Source organism: Trichechus manatus, unplaced genomic scaffold, assembly GCF_000243295.1.
Source record: "Trichechus manatus latirostris isolate Lorelei unplaced genomic scaffold, TriManLat1.0 scaffold00078, whole genome shotgun sequence".
Lineage (NCBI taxonomy): Eukaryota > Metazoa > Chordata > Mammalia > Sirenia > Trichechidae > Trichechus > Trichechus manatus.
The window spans coordinates 11,732,355-11,750,449 of record NW_004444014.1 but is presented as its reverse complement, the minus strand read 5'-3'; the positions used below and the strand labels follow the sequence as shown (position 1 = coordinate 11,750,449).

The 18,095-nt window shown below is 43.1% G+C and overlaps 1 protein-coding gene across 3 annotated transcripts in view; it reads left to right on the top strand.

The window, feature by feature from the left end:
- FHOD3 (formin homology 2 domain containing 3) overlaps window positions 1-18,095 on the top strand; it is a 537,856-nt gene that overhangs the window by 350,966 nt on the left and 168,795 nt on the right. For all 3 annotated transcript variants that reach the window (XM_004380906.3, XM_004380905.3, XM_012556799.2), the window contains exons 8-9: window positions 7,921-8,015; window positions 15,546-15,689. In XM_004380906.3, the coding sequence (XP_004380963.1) occupies window positions 7,921-8,015; window positions 15,546-15,689 (239 nt within the window). The remainder of the gene's footprint in view (window positions 1-7,920; window positions 8,016-15,545; window positions 15,690-18,095) is intronic.

Genomic DNA, 18,095 nt, shown 5'->3' with positions numbered 1-18,095 from the left:
GTGTGCATGCACGCTTATGCGCACATCAACCAAGATCTAACTGTCAAAAAGAAATAAGGGCCTAAATAGCACCCTTTGATTCAAACCATTTTTGTCTCTGATTCAACATTGCTCAGAGACCCACCTTCCAGCCCTGAATCCAAAGGCAAAAGGAAGTGGCTTACTAGCAACTTTAAAAGTTTGGCTGTAAGTTGACAAAAGCTATCCAGGACCATAAACTTGGGCTCCCACACCTTTCCCGAAAGACACAGGCAGGTATCAGCACCAGGCATAGTCAATTGCAGGCCAAGAAGCAACTCTATGTGGGGTACGTGAGGGAGACAAACCCTAGTGCATGGCCAGGGGCTGTGGGTCTAGAGGTAGATCTCACACTGGAGCGAGTTTCTTTCCACCATGGAATGTTGCCATCTGGTGCCATATGGGAACCCCTATGGTCAAGAGCAGATCATGGGGCCAGCTGAGAATCCTTAATGAAGACTCCATGTCCATTCATGCACAAGTAGCCCAGAAACCAGAGCTGGCTTTTCCACGGCCAGTTTAATTGGGTTTAGGGCTAAACGTGGGTGTTTTGAAAGACATCAGGGTAGATCCTTTCATGCATACTTGGAGGGTTCATCCTCCATCCCCCAACTCTGGGGGTTACTTTAGGAAAATTAATGGGCTCTTTGTCTTCCTGTCCTAAGTTTCACATAACCCATGGGCTCTTGTCGTGAGGGCCATGTTAGCGGGAGCAGTCTTCTAATGACCTTTAGGTTCTCCTTTGGCTTCGTTGAGCTGGGAGCTCAGAGTTTTCCTTCCTTGGACTTCACATTTTTTAAAGGGTGTGGTATGGGAGTAGAGGAGGAACCCTGAAATAAACCCAGGGCTTTGCATCCCATATCCAAAGCTCTGTCCACAGGCCTAGCCGGAGGCTCTCTGGGGCCCTGTGTCACCCCATCAAAATAAACTGATGGTCATCTTTTCCCAATTTGTAAAAAAAAAAAAAAAACAAACTAATGGATTTTTTTCTTAACTTTATGGTTTTTGCCTATAAAATTTTGTAAACTTTTGGCAACTGTTATCTGTCTGCTACTGAGCACGAGCAGCTGGAAAAAAAAAGCAATAGTACTAATGGAAAACCTCAGAAATAGCTAATCATGTGTGGTTCAATAGCATGTTTCTTTATGGACATGTGTGGTCTTGGCTGTGAATTTGTAATGCATACATATAACATCACCCTATTTTACTGCTAGTGAAATTGTTCCTGAGTCATATGATGGAGTCTAACATACAAATATGGCATGGTATTTCTGCAGAGCACAACATGGTTTCCAGGTGCATTTCCACCTAGCAGGTTTGGAAGCAGCTCTCCAACTCCCTCTCAGCTGGTTGAGAAAGCAGGCGGAGCTGCCAGAGGTGACTGAGGGCGAACCGAGTGTGTCCATTCGTGCACAAGTTTCTAAATAAACCATAAATTTTACTCCTCAAAGTGGCTTTAGATGCATTCCTCTGGGGTGGTGGTAGTGGAGAATGGGCATGATAAAGTAGACTTAATAGAGAAGAATTTATTTTGGATGGGGAAAACTGTCTGATTTAAGAATCAGCAAGTAAAACCAACAAATAAACTATGAGTCCTCAAAAATCAACACCTAAAGCAAAAGAAATTGTCCCAGAACAAATTTCTCTGGTTGCTTTATAAGCATTATGCCCATCGCACATGGGTTAACCAGAGGGTTCATTCTGTGAGCATGGACAGTTTGGTCTTCAGCCAAGAGTGGGCCAGTTAGAGAGCAAAGATAAAAGCTGAAGAGATCAAAGTCCATCATAAACCAGTAAACCAGTTACCACTAAGTCAATTCTAACTCATGGTGACCCCATGTATGTCAGAGTAGAACTGTGTTCTGTAAGGTTTTCGGTAGCTGATTTTTGGGAAATAGATCTCCAGGCCTTTCTTCTGAGGTGCCTTTGGGTTAACCTTTCAGTTAACAGCCAAGCGCATTAACCGTTTGTATCACCAAGGGACTCCAAAGTCCCTCACGTTGTTGTTGTGTGCCGCTGAGTCGATTCCAACTCATAGTGACCCTGCAGGACAGAGTAGTACTGCCCCAGCGGGTTTTCTAGGCTATAATGTTTACGGGAGGAGATTGCCAGGTCATTTCTCCTGCAGAGCCTCTAGTAGGTTCAAACTACTGACCTTGAGGTTAGCAGCCATGCACTTTAACCACTGTACCACCAGGGCTCCTAAGTCCATCATAAACCAAAAAAATAAAAAATAAAAAAACCATACCCATTACCGTCAAGTCAATTCCGACTCATAGAGAACCTATAGGACAGAGTAGAACCATCCCCACAGGTTTTCTAAAGCTGTAAATCTTTATGGAATCAGACTGCCACACCTTTCTCCCACAGAGCAGCTGGTGGGTTTGAACTGCTGAGCTTTTTAACAGCTGGCCTCCTAAGTCCATCATAAAGACCAATAAATATTTGTGAATGCATGAAACTGAAAATATGCCCCATTTGATTCAGGCATTTGGCACTTTAGCTCAGAGACTGGAATGAAAAAGTAGATTTGAGTTAGTCCCTGGGACATGGCATGGCATCACACCTGTCTGCATGGACTGTTCTATCTTCTCCTTTGCTGGCATTTTTAAGTCACTTTCCCTTTAAGGTGGAGGGGCCTGGCAGAAAGAGAGAGAGGTAGTGAGTGCTCATGGAAGCTCATGAGAGATCCTTGCTTTATCATTTTGCAATCATCACAGACTTCCTTTCCTTGCCATCTTCTCTATAATGGTCCACAAGAAACTGATTTAGAACCCTCTGCTCCTCTGGGGGAGCCCTGGTCACATAGTAGTAAAGAGTTCAGCTGCTAACCAAAAGGTCGGCAGTTCAAATCCACCAGCCACTCCTTGGAAACCCTATGGGGCAGTTCTACTCTGTTCTATAAGGTCGCTATGAGTCGGAATCCACTCGATGCCAACGAGTTTGGGTTTTTTGTTTTTGTTTTTGTTTTACTCCTCTCGATAGAGTGACCTTTCTTCAAACTGTACAGGTTTGCCTCTCAAAAGGCAACGTACGTAACCAGACTAAGGAACTTATTTTGAAATTTCAGTCATAAATCTTGAGTCCCACTGATTTGATTCAGCACAGCTTTTGAAGATGTTCCACTTTTCATTCGAATGTAAGGTGATGAGATATGACATAATTCTTAAACATGTGTAACACATATGATTAACAGGAAAAAAAAAAATCCAGCCATCCTTTCAAGCAATCCTATCTCTGGCTTCTGCTTGAGGATATAGCGATCTGTAAGGCAGCCACAAACCATGGTAGAAATTGGAGGTTGACAGAACTCAAGCTCTATTTCCATGATTGTTTATAGCAGAGTATATATGTTAAGTATGTTTATCAATCATGTGGAAAGACATTGAACGCACTGTGAGGAGCTTCTATTTGAGTATGCTAGATATCTTATTTTTCCTTGGGTTTAATGCAGCGACATAGGAGGGAAGGAAGAGAGAACAGAATATTAAGCAGTTTATTCTGTGTCTCTTGGGTTAAGAGAGAAGGACTGTGGTTTGGTGGGAAGAGGACTGGCCTGGAGCATGTGTGGAAGGCTTGTGGGTAAGCGTGGGTGTCAGTACCGTCAGTGACCATTATGATTACTGTCTCTGATATTTGAGTGATGTAACAGATACTATGCTAAGCATTTTTCATATATAACTCATTTATTTGTCAAATATTTGAGTACTCTGTGCTTACAAACATCAGCGATAAAACAAAGATCACTGCTCTGTTCTCATGGAGCCTACACTCCAGTGTTGGGGGTAGTTGGAGAGGAACAGCCATAATGATTAAGGTAAGTCTTCTAATGTACTTCATTGGAGTGCCGGGTGGCACAAACCGTTAAGTGCTTAACAACTAACCAAAAGGTTGGTAGTTCAGACCCACCCAGAGGTGCCTCAGAAGAAAGGCCTAGCGATCTGCTTCCAAAAGGTCACGGCCTTCAAAACCTTATGGAGCACAGTTCTACTCTGCAACACATGGGGTCATCATGAGGTGGAATCAACTCAACGGCAACTGGCTTTTTTTTTTTTTTTTTGGTGAATGTACTTCATCAGTGCTAAGGAGAAAGAGGACAAAGTGCACTATCTCAGTGGAACCTCCTAGCAATCCCATAAAGTAGATGTTATTGCCCCAGTTTACAGATGAGTCTCCTGAGCTCTGTTCATTCTGCTATGTGAGGGGCTCAGAGTCTTTCTCTGTTATATGAAAGGGTAAGATTATATGGTTTATGATTCTAATGCAGGAATCTTCTCTCCCCACACATGCCCTACACATACACCCACAAAAGACTGTATGGAGCAAGCAAAAGGGAGGCCGTTGTGACTTGGACCCTTTAGTTCTGACAGGAGGCAGCTCCTGGGAAAACTGAGGGTGCTGGCTCCTAACATGGGCCTAGTTTGAGCCCTGCCAAGGTTATTTGTGTTGAACCCAAGGTTTCTTCCCCTTCCCCTTCATTTTTGTAAATAATTTCTGGTCCCAAAACAATCAAAAGAGAGTGAGCATCCATCTCAATGGAGTATGGATCTTTTCAAGTTTCCAGACTTGGAAATCCTTACATAATAATTAGGGGATCAGATACCACAGCTGAAGAACACATTTTTTCAATCAAATTAAGTCAGTGTTTGAGTGTTTTTGTTTTAAAGTATAAAATGGTGCACAAGTGTGTCTGTCTGTATGAGAGAGAGACAAATCATCAGCTGCGTGCCCTCTCTGAGCTGCCCACCTTTGCTTCTTGGCCCGTCCTTTCCCGGGTCCTGTTTGACATGTTTGGCTCCAATGTGAGCGACCAGCAAGCAGCTCTGGGCCCACTAGCACCATTAGAAATTCTCCCCTGTGGTCTTCCTTTTAATCACATGAGGGAAACCCACGAGAACACATGTGAATGATAGAAGTTGCCCCTGTTCAGAACACAGCAGAGGCACTTGGAGCTCTGGAGCTGTACTGGACAGTGAGGTCTAAGACCTACTGACCAGACTGAGGGACTCTCTGGAGGGCAGAGGTGGTTACTTTCCCGGACTTCTAAGAACAGTTCCACTGTGGAGTGGACTTCAAAATAGTTTGATGATCAATATCAGCAAGAAGATAGTTAAGCACCTAGCAGGTTATGGAGCATGCTTTTGTGTTCAGAGTTAGAAAGGGTTCTAGAAGCTGGCCTGGTTCTAACCAGCTGGGCAACTTGGCCAGAGGAAAAAGCTTTCTGTTGAGTTGCTAGGAGAGCCAGCAGATCTCTGCATCAGACCATATCTGTGTCTTTCCCATCATGTGGTAGGTGCCTGTCCAAGTTTCCGAATGCTGCTGTAACAAAAATACCACAAGTGGATTGCTTTAGAGAACAGATATTTCTTTCATTACAGTTTGGGGAGGCTAGATGTCCAAATTCGGTGCGTGGCTCTAGGGGGGAGGTCCTTCTTTGTCTATTTCAGCCTCTAGTAGTCAGGAATCCTTGGAGTTTCTGGGCCTGTAGATTCATCTGCCTCTGTCATCATCAGATATTGTCTATTTTCCCTCCTTGTGTGCTTTCTCCTGTGTTTGATCTGCTCTTTTTATAACTCAGAAGTGATTAGATTTAAGACATACCCTGCAGCGATATGGCCTCATTAACTTAACAAAGAAAACCCTATTCTCTGACAGGATTACATCCACAGGTGTAGGGTTAGGATTCCAGCACATATTTGGGGGGATGAGGGTTGGGAGAGGCACAATTCAATCCATAATAGTGCCTGTTCTTTTGATTTTGTATTTTTAAAATTTTGTCGTTTTTTAAAAATTATCCTGTCTTGCTTCCCTTTTCTCCTTTTCTTACTGCATGCATCTACCCTGCTGGCTCTTTTAAAACTGTGCTCCAACTTAACCCTCTTCATGCCTTCTTGGAGATCTCCGGTCACTATCCAGCAGACATTTTATTGAGTACCTGCTGTATGCCAGGCACTGTGCTAAGAGCACAGAGACAAAGAAGACAAATGCCGTCTCTGTCCTTGGGTAACTTTTTATCTCAATATTGGGAAATCAGCTCTGGTGTAACTAGTCCAAGGACCAGCATTTGGAAACCACTGGCCTTAGGTTATTTTAGAATTTCCTTTCTTTTTGTTTTTCAGAATTTACTTTTATCAGGCCAAAATCAACAATATCCCTTTGAGATATTTATAGAGAAAGCAGGAAAGTGCTTCGTGTTCCATGCCACCAAGCCGAGGGCAAGGCAATGCTTCATTTCACTTCAAATATTTATCTCAGTCACGGGAAAATGTGCGAGGAGGCCATGCCTGCTTGGCAACCTTGCCCTTGGCTTGGAGGTCTGGAATGGAAAGCGTCTTCCTGCCCTCTGCATGAGCCTGGGAATAACTGCTCCTGAGCCTTCCCCTCAGTGCCCACTCCAGAGCCATCTCTTGCATCAAGCCCTCCACAGTCATCACCACCACAAGTGGCTTCCCTTGCAGACTGCAGACTTACCTAAGTGTTTTTGCCACTCTGAGCCCTTTACTCTGTGGGGACATGTGGTCTTATACTTTTGCCTAACTATTCCATTAGATTATAAACCTCTTGAGGGAAGCCTCCGTCAGACCCAGTGCCTTGTACCTGTTGTTATTATTAGTTGCCATCAAGGCAATTCTGTCTCATGGCAACTCCATGTGTGCAGAGTAGAACTGTGCTCCTTAGGGTTTTCAATGGATGTGACGTTTCGGGAGCAGATTGCCAGGCAGATTTTCCAAGAAACATCTGGGTGGGTTCGAACCTCCAACCTTTCAGGCTAGTAGTCAAGTGCTTAACCATTTGTATAACCCAAGGACTGCCTTTCTTGTATCTACCAGGTGCTTAAAGAGAATTTGTGCCTTGGTTAGACTGTACTTCTGTTCTGGACATGATTGCTAGACCAGGTTTCACAGTTGTTTCTTGGACCCCACTGCTAGAGTTCATGTAAAGTTCTCCCAAGTCCCCTTTCCTTGTAGGAGATCAGAGCACAGCATGATGATGGACACTGCGGAGAATTCTTCTTCTTTTTTTTTATTGAATGAAGTTTACGTTTCAAGTTAGTCTCCCATACAGAATTTTTTTTTTTTATGTAGGTTGTTATGAGACCCCAACAGCTCACCCCATTCTGCGACAGCACACTCCTACCCTCCGCCCCTGATTCCCCATGAACATTCAACCAGCTCCTAACTCTCTCTGCCTTCCCGTCTCACCTCTGGACAGAAGCCGCCCCTTTGGTCTCTTGTATCTACTTGACTAAGAGGCACATTCTTCTCAAGTATCACTTTATGTCCCACAGTCCAGTCCAATCCCTGTCTGAAGAGTTGGCCTTGGACATTGTTTTAGTTCTGGGGTGATAGACCAGGGGCCATGCTTTCTGGGGCACCTCTAGTCTTAGACCATTAAGTCTGGTCTTCTTACTAGAATTTGAGTTCTGCATCCCATCATTGTACTGCTCCATCAGGGACCCTCTGTTGTATTCCCTGTCAGGACGTTCATTGGTGGTAGCTGGGCACCATCTAGTTCTTCTGGTCTCAGGCTGATGAAGTCTCACTGCAGAGAATTCTTAACAAGAGTTTTCCACACTCTGAGTGACATGTGAGGCCAAAAAGTTGTATATGAATGGACTTTTTAAAATTACATGTTTAATATAACGGGAAGTTTTGCAAGCCAGTAGAGAGGCACCCTGACACTGAAGAGTGCACATTTTCAGGAGGACAAATATGACTTGGTATAGAGTTACCTATTATAAAATATTCTTAATTAGAACATGCTCAAATTCACCCTAAGGATGGTCTCACACTTTGGAATTTGACATCGGAAAGACACTGCCATCACTGGGTCCTCAGATAATGTGTGATAAGAGTTGAATTGTTAAATTGCTGTTTCTAATGATTTTTGCTTTAATTTTAGGAATCAAACCCTGGTCAAATATCATGGAAATCCTGGAAGAAAAAGATGGGGTTGACACAGAGCTGCTGGTTTACACCATGACTTTAGTGAACAAGGTTGGTTGGTATTAAAGCTTAAATTAACCCTCTAAATACAAGGCTAAGCATGTAGACCCCCATCATGGGGGCCGGAAACACAGCTGCAGCATGTGCCTTCACAGGAGAAAACCCATATACATCCACATTTGTGCATATATGTGAAGGCCTATGGATGACTGCATGCTTTCATCTTTTCTAATGAAACCGGAAAGGTGACAGCAAGAATTTTATGACTACTTTTGCTATCAAGATGTCCTGTTAAAAACATTTTTCTTTACAAATGTAAATGAGCACATTTTACTCTAAGGAAATAGTTCACAAGTCAGGAAGAAATGAAGGGTGCTTTTGTTCCTGTGTATTGAATTCTGACTGCAGGAGAGAAGAATTCCTGGGGGTGGGCCCTACTCTCTTTTTATAATGGTGGCCACACCTTAGTGCCCCTGTTCCTTCCTCACATCCCTCCCTGGTCACCACCCTGCTAAACAGTAGGCCTCAGCACCTGTCCTCAAAGATGCTGCTCTGTGGCTATGGGTCCCATACTGACCTGGGACTGACCTGGACTGAAGAGTCCAGTGCCTCTGGTCCCTTCTCTGTAATAATTGCAGGGGACTTCTCCTGCTGACTTCCATGCCCTGAACCCAGGTACCACAGCAACCATGCCAGGGATCTTCTGCTTGTAATTAATGTGCTGCTGGGAGCAGGCCTATGAGACCAACTGAAGTGATGCTAATTCTTCAGAGAAGACCCAGAGTCTCTCCTTGAAATGTAACTGGGCACATGTTTCCCTCTGATTAACTGGCAGACAAATTAGTAGAAAGCAGCATAATTATGAGGAGTAATTTCTCTAACTAGATATTAAAGTGTCACGCACACTCACTCTAAGGATTAAAATAATGTCTCAGCTCGTTCACGATTGGAGCAGAGGAGCTCTGAAACAGACCCCAGTGTACAGAACAACTTGCCACACAACCCAAACCAACTGGAATGAGTTAGCTTCATTTATGTTTGGGGAATGTTTTGCTAAATGGAAAAAAACAAAAACATATTTTGATCATATACTGTATTTTTTGAAAATAATGTGCCCATGTAAAGAGCGTGGCCACACATACAACTCTTACGAAAATAATGTGTGGAGGGAGAGAGGGTTGCGAGGTTGGCAAAAATTGTATAACGCACATGCTATTTGTATAAAAATATAGCAGGTTTAATTCCAGGTAGATTAAAGAGTTAAATGTAAAAATTCAAACCATAAAACGAAATGAAACTAGAGGTGAAGGTTAATTGTTTTCTGGTTGGTGAAAGTTATTTTAATAATAAAACCAGTGAAAAAGATTCCAAAGGAAAGGACTTAAATATTTTACTGCATAAAATTGCAGAAGGTCTTATTTCTAAAATAAAAACCACAAATAAAAGTTAAAGGCAAATGACAAACTGGAAAATCATAGAAAATAGGGCAGAAATCCTAAAGAGATTAAGACTCCAGTAGAAAAATAGAAAACACTGGACCTAAAAATAAAAAGATAGTAAAGCAACGAGACATTTTTCCCAAGACATGTTGGCAGTGAATGCTTTTTTTTGGGGGGCAGGGAAGGGTAGGGGGAGAGGGATTCTTCCTTTTTTATTTTTAAATAATTATAGATTCACAGTAAGTTGCAAAGATAGTATAATATCAAAACCAGGAAATTGACATTGGTATAAAGTGTGTATATATATATATATATAGTTAAGTCTTATTATATGTAGATTTATGTAATCACCACCACTATCAAGATACAGAACTATTCCTTCACCACAAAGATCTTCCTCATGCTGCCCAAAAGTGGGTTCTTTGAATTTGAGAAAGAACAGGAAAACTGAAAGTGGGTATTTGATAGTCAACTAGCAATCCCTACCATGTATTTTTTTTTTTTTTTAAATACTATGTGTTGCTGAGGACACAGGAAACTCCCCTTCGGTCCTGATAAAGAATGGGCAATGGGCACACCTTTTCTGAAGGATATGCCTAAGCAATCTGTTTTTTATTTTCAGATCTACTGGTGAATTTATTTTCCTGTGTATTTGTAAGCAGTTTTTTGATTTTTTGGGGGGGGTTGGGAGGGGTCTTAGAGATTTTTGGTCAGTTGACTGTACTTTATTGTAAAAAGTGTTTTCACATGTATGCATGGTTTAGAAGCATAACTCCCAGGCTCCTCCCTCTTCCCGACACCTAATGGAGAAAAACTGAAAATGATCAAGGTCATCTATTTCTGGTCATCCTCAGTCACAGATGTTGTTTTGGAAAACACTGAATTCAGCAAAAATGGAATTTTTACACCCCTGCACAGTGTTATCCGTTGTAAGATGCCATCGGGAGAGGCCGTGCCTGACTGTTAGGACTGTGGCAGCACCCGGCACGATGTGGCCACTATGTTTGCCAGTCCCTGGCAAGAACCCAGTGTGTTTCACCCTTTGCTTGGCATCATATGGCAATTAAGGTGCAGGAATTCTCACTTACTCTTTCTCTTCTGGCAGTTCTGTCTCATGCTTTGTTCATTCCAGCCCAGGAGAAGCCCAGGAAGGTTCATGAGGATGTTACTCCAAATGGAAATCCTTTGCTCAAAAAGATGAACGCACCGCTGGCACCCGCACTGGTTTTGTTTTGTTTTGTTGAATTTTAGTCATGTTTATTGGCCCAGAGAGTAAAATCCTTTGAGATACCAAACAAAATTGGAAAGTTAATATAAGTCTGGAAAAAATTCAAACTCTTAAATCTGGGAAATTATTATATTGCAAATTGAGTGGTTTCTAACTTTTGCTTTCAACAAAATGAAAGATGGCTTAATAACATGGAATTCAAAACAAGGTGTTAATGGATTGAACTGTGTCCCCCAAAAATATGTGTTGTAAATCCTAACCTCTATGCCTGTGGTTAGGAGCCCTCATTGTGCAGTGGTTAAGAACTTGGCTGGTAGCCAAAAAGGTTGGCAGTTCAGATCTACCAGCCAATCCATGGAAACCCTATGGGGCAGTTCTACTCTGTCCTGTAGGGTTGCTATGAGTCGGGAATCAATGGGTTTTGATGCCTGTGGTTATACTGTTTGGAAATGGATTGTCTTTGTTATGTTAATGAGACAGGATTAATGTAGGGTTTATCTTAAGTCAGTCTAATTTGAGATATAAAAGAGATTAAACACAAGCTAGCAAGCAGAGATGGGGAAGAGAGATGCCAAGCCACATGAAGATTGCCCAGGAGCAGAAGCTCAAAGAGACAAGGACCTTCCTCCAGAGCCAGTACAGAGAGAAAGCCTTCCTCTAGAGCTGGCAACCTGAATTCTAGCCTTCTAAACTGTGAGAAATTTCTGTTTGTTAAAGCTACCCACTTGTGGTATTTCCGTTATAGCAGCACTAGATAGCTAAGATACAAGGGTGCTCTATTCTAGCTTGCCTAAGGCTCTGAGATTGAAGCCTGCTGTCTCTTTGTTAAACAGAGACAGTATCAGGGTAGTTTTCAAGGTCCAGACTCATTCATTAGATCTGAGAAGCATGAGAAATTAACCATCTTCTTACCCTGCAAGCTAATGTTATATAATGCCTTGTCTTAATCCAGTTGAAGTCCCCTCAGTGAGAGTCCCCAACTTGGGGAGGCTCAGGTTTTGACGACCTTGTAGAGTAGGAGGGATGTGTGACATGATGGGTTACTATGGGGCTGGCTTAGAACAGTCAGAGAAGGCAGGACCCCAGGGAACCCTGGGAGAGGATTGGCTCCAGCAGGGCTGGGGGATAATTAACCTGGATGGGATTCAAGCTGAGGATTGCTTTGTTTTCACATTTAATGTTATTGTTTTTTAGAGTTATTATCCAATAAAATTGATTGTTTTTGGTATAGTTATATGCATTTTAACACATGTATAGATGTGGTTAACCCCCACAATTAGGATACGGCACAGTTACAGCTTCCCAAAAATATCCCTTGTTATCCTTTTGTAATGACATCCTGTCCCCCTACCTGTAACACCTGACAAACACTGATCTCTGTCACTATAGTTTTGTCTTCTCAAGAATGTCAAACAGAATCATCCAGTATGTAAGCCTTTGAGGCTGGCTTCTCTGCCTTTGAAATTAATTTCTGTGGTTGCATGTATGAATAGTTTCCTCCTTTCTACTGCTGTGTAGTGTTCCATTGTATAGACACACCACAATTCGTTTATCCATCCTATTAAAGGAGATTTGTGTGTTTACAGCGTTTGACTTTCGCAGATAACACTGCCTTGGACATTCTGAACAGGTTTTTGCCACACTGGTTTTACCCTAAAACAAAGATTTGATGAAATAAGTGAAAACCCAGTGATGGGAAAGTAAAGTGTCCTTTAGGGCAGTGTTCCCCACCCGCCCCCACCCCCCCAACCAAGAGATGTCTATAAATACTTACTTGCCATGGGGCCTGCCTGGCAAGGCAAAGTCTGGGAGAACATGGGAGGAGGGGAACTACGAGGTGCCAGGCAGCTGTGCCCCGGCATCTAAGGGTGAAGGCTTCAAGAGACATCAGCCACAAAGAATTTTCTGGGTAGCTCCTACCTTTGGCAATAGTGGGCAACTTAGCAGTAGGAGTGGTAGGGTGGAAATGGAAGGGTCAGGGCCAGGAAGAGGAGGGGGCATGGTGAAATTTGCTGAGCTGCTAGAGAGTCAGCTGAAAACAGGTGAATGTGTATCTCTAGGGTGTGAAGTGCCCTCACGGCCCAGGAAGAGAAAGATGCTGTGTTCAGCTTTTTAAATTGGTGGCACATGGCCCTCTCCTTGTAGCATGGAAGGTGGTGGTGCATAGGTTTGACTCACGCTCAAATTTTCTCCAAGGAGCTGACCAATGACCTCTTACATACCTTCAGTTCTGGGCCTATTACAGGCAAGGGATTCCTTCCTGGGCCTGTTCAGTTCTATAGACCTAATTATTTGATTATTTAATAGTGATCCCCCAATTATGGTTGGTCTTGCTAAGCAATAGGAATTGTTGTTATTAGCTGCCGTTGAGTTGCCCCAAGTCATGGCAACCCCAGGCACAACAGAAGAAATGCTGCCTGGTCCTGCACCATCCCCATGACTGAAGCCAATAGAACTAGAACTAAGGAATTCAACCCACTAGAAAGGTCTGAGGGAGAGAACCTCAGTTGACTCCAACAATGGAGAAAGGGGAAGAAGAAGGGAGGGGGATGGAAAGGTGAGAAGACTGCCAGGGCCCTCTGTGCGCTCCTTGTCCTGGTCCTACACGTGTAGAAGGTTTTCATTCTAACTAATGCTACATGTCAACTTGCCTGCCTTCCTCGAATGGTGCATTTTGCAGAGTCAGCAGTCAGGCAGGACACCTCTTATCTCTAGCCCTGCCCAGGACCAAAGCATGAAATTCTTCTGATGACAGGATTTGTTGAATGGATGTGTAATTTTTCAATTAGTGTTGGAAGAAGGATCAGCTTAGTTGACTTGTTGTCTGGTAACACAGTGGGGGCCGCCATGCCCAGCGCCTACAGACACTGGTGTGAGCTTTCACACTGGACCACTTGAATGGGAGCACCTATTTATTACAGCTTCTATCCGAGGCACAACCTTCTGTTCTGTGTCCTTACTGGGCCCCTGATTAAGTAAGCGATCATATCCCAGTTATTTTTCATTAGTTTCTGATATCAGTAGCAGTGAGCTGTGTACTCTTTGCTCAGCAAAGGAAGGAAAAAGCCATTATTTGCATAGAGACATTCTTTCCAATATTGTTGTCATTGTGTGCCATCGATTCTGACTCATAGTGACTCTGTAGGACAGAGTAGAACTTCCTCATAGGGTTTTCTAGGCTGAAATCTTTACAGGAGCAGATCACCAGGTCTTGTCTGCCATGGAGAGATTGGTGGGTTTGAACAGCCAACTTTCGGTTAGTAGCTGATCGCTTAACCCTTGGGCCACCAGGGCTCCTTTTCCAGTATTAATAGTCCCAAAATAGAAGTGATAGAGAAGTTGGTGCTGTGAAATGATCCTTATGAAAGTGTTGGGAATATGTCTTCCAAGGCAAGTTGCCATGTTTAGATTATTTTGAAGTATACACTTAGTGTCCTTAGGAATGCAAAGGCAGTGAAATAAATAGGAAGTAAAGACCTGTGTCTGAAACTCCAGACTGCAGTAATTTGTGTAGAACAATGGAATATGTGAGAGGAGGAGACTGAAGTAGCAGCTCTGAGCCCAGGATTTTATCCTAGGATTTTTACTAAGTTCCTGGTAAACCAGTTGCCATCGAGTTGATTCTGACTCATGGTGACCCCATGTGTGTCAGAGCAGAACTACACTCTGTAGAGTTTTCAATGGTTGATTTTTTTTGAAGAGTAGATTGCCAGGCCTTTCTTCTGAGGCACCTCTGGGTGGACTCAAACCTCCAATCTTTCAGTTAGCAGCTGAACATGTAACTGTTTGCACCACCCAGGGACAACTTCCTGTCACTTTAGGCAAATTTCTTCCCTTCCCAGGCAAATTTATTCCCTCCCCAGGCCTTCATCTCCCTCATTTACAAGTTAAGAGGCTTCACCGAAAGCACCTGAGGGTCCCTCCAGCCTGTGGTCCAGTTCTGAGCAGGGGTCTGGTCTGACAGTAGCATCCTTTTTTAAGAGGCAGAATTCAAAGAGAAGTAAAAAAAGAGAATTCAGCTGTTTCTTTCCTGGATTATCTTTTTGTATCTTGGTTACTGCTTTAAATTCCTCATGTTTTCCTAAATTTCTTAGACTAAAAAGGAGGTCCTACTGAATTGAAATAAAAGGGAACCTATCCTTAAATTGTCATAACTCCAACTGTTGGTATATTGATCTTAGCAGGAGTCTCTAATTACTAAGTGTATTAGTTTTCTGTTGCCACATAATAAATTAAGACACACTTAGCCACTTCAAGCCACACGTATTTATCTCAGTTTCTGTGGGTCAGGAGTCTAGGCAAAGCTGGGTTCCCTGCTCAACATCTGACAAGGCTGCAATCAGGGTTTTGAGTGGGGCTGTGGTCTCATCTGAGGCCTGGGGTCTTCTTCCAAGCTCACATAGTTTTGGCAAAATTCATTTCCTTCTAGCTGTAGAACTCATGGCAGCTTGCTTCTTCAAGACCAGCAGGAGAACCTCTCTTCCTTTGAATTTCTGAGCTCAGGAAAGGCCTCAGCCTTCTTTTTAAGGGCTTGCCTGATTAGGGCAGGCCCACCCAGGGTAATCTCTCCTTTGATTAACTCAAAATCAGCTAATTTGGGACCTTAATTACATCTGCAAAATCCTGCATCTTTGCTGTAGAATGTAATGTAACCACAGGAATAGCATCCACTGAGGACAGTGTCCTGCCCACATCCAAGGGGAGGGAATTATACAGCCTGAATACACCAGGGACAGGAACCTTGAGGTTTATTGTGCTGATCACACTAAGGAAGTTTTTTTCTCAAGTGAACTTGTCAGCTGTCTTGCTTTGTTCCATATTGTTGTAATTGTGGCCACTGGATGTCATGTAAAAAAATGCCATGAGAGCTATGAGGCAGTCCCCTAAGCCTTGTCTGTTTGGTCCTTCTTCCAGACATTGTCAGGACTGCCAGACCAAGACACCTTCTATGATGTGGTGGACTGTCTGGAGGAGCTGGGCCTTGCAGCTGTGTCACAGAGGCACATGAACAAGAAAGGGACTGACCTGGACTTAGTGGAGCAGTTTAACATTTATGAGGTAACAGAGCATGGCTTTTTAGAAAACGTAATTTATTTTTGTTGTTATTGAGAATATATACAGCAAAATATACACCAATTCAGCAATTTCTACATGTACAATTCAGTGACATTGATTATACTGTTCAAGTTGTGAAGCCATTCTCACCCTCACTTTCTGAATTGTTCCTCCCCCATGAATAGAAACTTACTGCCCCCTAAGCTTCCTATTTAACTTTTCAAGTTGCTGTTGTCAATTTGATCCCGTATAGAAAGTTCTTTAAAAGAACACGATGCTCAAGGCAGACAGTCTTTACTAATTAAGCTACATCATTTGGTTTAAAGACTTTAGACTTTTGTATAAGGATTAAGGTTTAAAGATTATCTCAGGTCAGTAGTTTCAGGGGTTCATCCAGCCTTAATGACTCCAGAAAGTCTGGATTGCATGAGTTTGAAATTCTGCAGAACATGCCTTTTTTAGTGCACTGGATAGCTTCTGCAGAAGTCAGAGGCTGAGATAAAATAGAACCTAGGCCAGTGGTGCTGAATGTGGGTAGCAGCATAAGCATCACCTGGGAACGCATTAGAAGAAATGCAGATTCTCAGGTTCCACCCCAGACCTACTGAATCAGACACTCTGGGAGTGAGCCCAGAAATCTATGGTGAAACAAGCCCTCCAGGTGACTCTGATGTGCACTTAAATTTAAGGTGAAACTTGATAACTATTTTAAAGGACACTCAGGCTGTTAACAACACCTTGACTGAGGGTGAGAGAAAGTGATCACGTTCCTTACATCTAATGGGGATGGGACTTCAGGCAGGGTTAGCTCCATAATGTGTGGGGCCCAGTGCAGAATGAAAATGTGGGCCCCTTGGCTTAAAGGAGACTGGAGAAACCTCGAGAGTATGGCCCCCAGACACCCTTTTAGCTCAGTGGTGAAGTTACCTCTGAGGTTCACTGTTCAGCCTGGGAGTGGACAGCCCCGTAAAACCAAATGAGACTAACGAGGTACAGTAGTCCAGTGACAAGGGCCAGAAGGCAGAAGGGGACAAGGAAGCTGGTGATAGGGAACATAAGGTTGAGTAAGGATATTGTTGATGTGTTGTGAGATTGTTAACCATTGTCATAGGGCAACATATGTAGTAACTGTTAAATGAGAAACTATTTTGTTCTGTAAGCCTTCATCTTAAGTGAGAATAGCAGCACAATTGGAAGAGCGTAGTCAATGTCACTGAACTGTGTATGTAGAAATTTTTGAAACGGTGTATCTTTGGCTATGTGTATTTTCACCAAAAAAAAAAAAAAAGGTTGAGAATTTAGAGGGTTAATATGTTGTGGGGTTGTTAACCAATGTCATAAAACAACATGTGTACTACTGTTTCATGAGAAACTCTTTGTTCTGTAAGCCTTCACCTGAAGTACAATAAAATATAAAAAAAAAAAAGAAAGAAAGAAAATGTGGGCCCTTTGTTGAAAAATCAGGAAAAAAGTGCTGTTAAGGGCACTAAAAGACTTTTTACTTTTTTTTGTAATCTCTCTTGGTTTGTTAGTGTTTTTTTGGTTTGTTAGTGTTTTTTTTGTTTGTTTGTTTTGTTTTTGTTTTTTGTTTCTTCCTATTAATGTCATTGTAGGTAAAGAAAAATTAAAGCTTAAGATTATTAGCATGGATTTTATCCTGAGGGAGTGCACATTCCAGTGAGGGAGCAGACAGTGACCGAGGGAGTGAAGAAGCAGAGAATCCCAGATTGTGATCATGTTTATGAAGAAAAGAGACAGGATGTGGTGGGGGTGAGAAGCGGAGGCCAGGGGCGAGGAAGGCCTGTCCGAGGTGATGGCTGAAAAAGGGTGAAGGAGGAAGAGTGCTGAGCCCGGCTTGGCCTGTGTGAGGGTAGTAAGGAGGTTGGTGTGACTGGAGGGTGGAGAGGTTGGCATCCTGCCCAGGCTGCATCCCATGGGACCTTCTCTTGTCCTTCCCCCTCCTGACTCCCTCCAAAACAGGGTGATTCTCCTGAAAGTCCTATCTGACCATGCCATTACCCTGCTTAAGAAAATAAATAATTAAACAAAACCCTTTTCACAACCAGCAGGATGAACCCCCAACCCTTTGCCTTGATATGGTACAAGGGCCCCACGCAGTCTGTGACCTTCTTGACTCTGGCCATTTCCAAGAGGCCTGGTAGCGCAGTGTTAAGCACTCGGCTGCTAACCAAAAGGTTGGTGGTTCAAATCCACCAGCTGCTCCAAGGGAAAAAGATGTAGCAGTCTGTTCCCATAAAGATTTCAGCCTTGGAAACCCTATGGGGCAGTTCTGCTCTATCCTATAGGGTCCCTATGAGTTGGAGTCGACTCGAAAGCAATGGGGTGGGGTTCTGAGTGTTTTGCTTCTGTCCTCACCTCTGATCTAACAGTCCTCAGGACTTTCCTACC